General features: G+C 45.9%; 1 protein-coding gene across 2 annotated transcripts in view; it reads left to right on the plus strand.

The window, feature by feature from the left end:
• LOC129841130 (polypeptide N-acetylgalactosaminyltransferase-like 6) overlaps window positions 1–2,836 on the plus strand; it is a 67,599-nt gene extending 64,763 nt beyond the window's left edge. For both annotated transcript variants that reach the window (XM_055909251.1, XM_055909252.1), the window contains exon 5: window positions 2,591–2,836. In XM_055909251.1, coding sequence (XP_055765226.1) covers window positions 2,591–2,774 — 184 coding nt within the window. In that variant the 3' untranslated portion in view covers window positions 2,775–2,836. The remainder of the gene's footprint in view (window positions 1–2,590) is intronic.
• The last annotated feature ends 328 nt before the right edge of the window (window positions 2,837–3,164 follow it).

Below are 3,164 nucleotides of genomic sequence, written 5' to 3' on the forward strand. Positions count from 1 at the left end.
CATCTCTGTTTATTTACCATCTCATAAAGCCCAGCAGCAATCCTCTCAGTGATCTGGAACGTTATTTTGTAGACAGTGGCTGAATGATCTCCATCTCCCTCACTGTAAGCTGGGGCCCTGCCTGTCTTCCTGCTCTGCCTGTCTGTTCTGTCTGCCTGTCTGTTCTGGCTGCCTGTTCTGCTTCCCTGCCTAATGTAATGACGGCTATAACTCAGATACACCCCTGATTTCAATGAATTTAAGAGATGGAAATGAGGCCAGTGCTGCCGCTATGCTAGCTAATGTTGTTGACACAAAGCGGTACGGAAAATAAACCTCACAGGTTAAAAACATTTAAGGATTGCGATGTCTGTGAATGCTAAGTATTTTTGGCAATGTTGTATTTCTCAGTCTGCACATACACTATCTAGAACCTAAAATGGTTCCTAGGGCTGTCCCCATTGGAGAACCCTTTGAATAACCCTTTTTGGTTCCAGGTAGAACCCTTTTGGTTCCAGGTATAACTCTTTTGAATTCCATGTAGAACCCTTTAGTAATACCTGGATCCAACCCTACTTGGTTTCAGTTACTGTTTTATATTGGGTTATTTTCAAAATGTTTTCACTGCTGAATTAATTACAGTTTTTACTGAAGCATTGGACTATCTATAATCAGTTCCACAAGTCATATGATATGATGGAGAAGTTGAACGTTCGGGAGTTAGTGTACATAGCCTACACTTGAACAGAGCAATGCCTCAGAATAAAGCCTGGCATGTTTTTAAAGCAGATGTGATACAGCATTGTGCATTTTACACCAAATGATGCAGCTGAACAATTCATCCAACATTAACACCTATGCATTTACCCAGGCAGGTGTAACAGTAAGTACTGATCTGATCTGGAGAGCAGTGACCTGTTATTAAACGGCTTTAACAGCATGGCAGACAGTATAAGACGCAGTGGGGAATCCTATCATGCTGGGAGTGGAAAATCAACACGTAAGAAACAGACTGAAGGCATTTATCCATACAGAATGTAACACGAATGTCATTCTCACTGGGTCTGTGTGTGCGACAACCACGACGGTGCAAAGGCCTAGTTGAGATGAAAAAGAGTCACATCAGCAGTTGATAGCGTCAAGTCTGCATCATGTTCAATGTCATCTTATCAAGTTCAACGGAAGCCGACAGTCTTGCTTCATTCTTACCTGACCTGAACGGAGTCTATTCAGTCATTTATTTATTCACTCTCTCATTCTTTCTCTCTTCCTCACACACTCATTCCATACAGTAAGGAAGGAGAAATTGAAGTTTAATTTAAGCCTATATGCATTTAAGAGAGGTCTCTAAAGCCCCAATCCAGCCCCATATTTCAAGTTTCCTCGCGATACGGCGCTGGAGGGGGGTGACAATGGTATTTTCCATAATGGTATGTGGCTCTATCTGCCTATTACTATGCAAATCGATGCTCCTCTCCTTCCTGAATGGTATTTCATAATGTAGAATTATCTGACAGGGCAGCTGGAGAGATCAACCTTGTGTTTTAGAGATTGGCTCAACTCCAGCAGGAATGAATTTGCTTTCCCAGCCCAGCACAGATGTAGGGAGCTGGAGAAGTTTGGTGGGGGATTTGTATGCTCCCTCCCTCCCTACCTCCCTCACTCGACCTCAATAGAGAATCTCTGTCTCTCCCCCTCCCACCCTTGGTCTCTCTCTCTCTCTCTATCGCTCTCTTCTTTCCCTTTTCACTCTCTCTCATTGTCTCTTTTTCCCTCCCTCCTCCCCCCCCCCCCCCCCCCCCCCTCCCTCCCTCCCTCCCTCCCTCGTTCTCTAAATAAAACAATAATAAAAACCAGGGCTTCTAACCAAGTACCGAGTCATCATTCTGCAGAGACCGGTGATAAATTAGAGCAGCTTGTCAAGGTTGTCACCGGGGTAAATTAGCAGGAGACGCGTGTGAACCGTAAAACTGCTGCTTCATTTGCCAATTTCAGCTTTGTCGAGGCGGCTATTAACATGCAGATTTCCCTGACTTGTTTATTAGGCCGGCTGAAGCTGGAGTGGCTCATTTAAACGCTGATTTACTTTACGACTCAGCACAGAGATAGAAGGTAAAGCAGGCTATGTGTTTGAGGCTGGCTGGCTGGCTAGCTGGCTGGCTGGCTAGCTGGATGGATGGCTGGCTGGCTGGACGGCTGGATGGCTGGCTGGCTAGCTGGATGGATGGCTGGCTGGCTGGATGGCTGGATGGCTGGCTGGAAGGCTGGATGGCTGGAAGGCTGGCTGGCTTGGCAGTGTAACACAGCAGGGAGCAGGTTGGCTTTACAGATGCATGAAGACGTGATTAAAGAAATCAGTATTAGATTGTGACATTTAGCCTATCACAGAGTCACTATATTCAAACATACGAAATACCAACACATGCAGCTAGCTCTACATCAAATGCATAAGCTACACGTGGAGATGAACCACGCACGATGTCTCTGATGTATTGCATTTCGATCCCACTGGGGTCTTTGTCAGGACAGGTCACGAAAGGTCTGGTCTGATGTATTAAAAACCATGGAGGCTAATATAATCCCTGGTATTTTGTGTATTCTCTTTCCTCAGCTGCAAGACAAAGCTGTACCTGGAGAACCTTCCCAACACCAGCATCATCATCCCCTTCCACAACGAGGGCTGGTCGTCCCTGCTGAGGACCATCCACAGCATCTCCTACCGCACCCCAGACCACCTCATCGCTGAGATCATACTGGTGGACGACTACAGTGACAGAGGTAGGACACCTGGTTAACTGTTACGCTACTGTGTGTGTTGGTGGTCAGGGTTCTTACACCATACCCTACTCAGTGACTGTGGTAGGACCCTGATTAAACTACAGTCTTTACAGTATGGTGCTGGTAGGACCCTGGTTAAACTACAGTCATTACACTATGGTGTTGGTAGGACCCTGGTTAAACTACAGTCATTACAGTATGGTGCTGGTAGGACCCTGGTTAAACTACAGTCATTACAGCATGGTGCTGGTAGGACCGGACCCTGGTTAAACTACAGTCAGTACACTATGGTGCTGGTAGGACCCTGATTAAACTACAGTTATTACAGTATTGTGCTGGTAGGACCCTGGTTAAACTACAGTCATTACACTATGGTGTTGGTAGGACCCTGGTTAAACTACAGTTAT

This window comes from Salvelinus fontinalis, chromosome 42 (genome assembly GCF_029448725.1).
Source record: "Salvelinus fontinalis isolate EN_2023a chromosome 42, ASM2944872v1, whole genome shotgun sequence".
Taxonomy (NCBI): Eukaryota; Metazoa; Chordata; class Actinopteri; order Salmoniformes; family Salmonidae; genus Salvelinus; species Salvelinus fontinalis.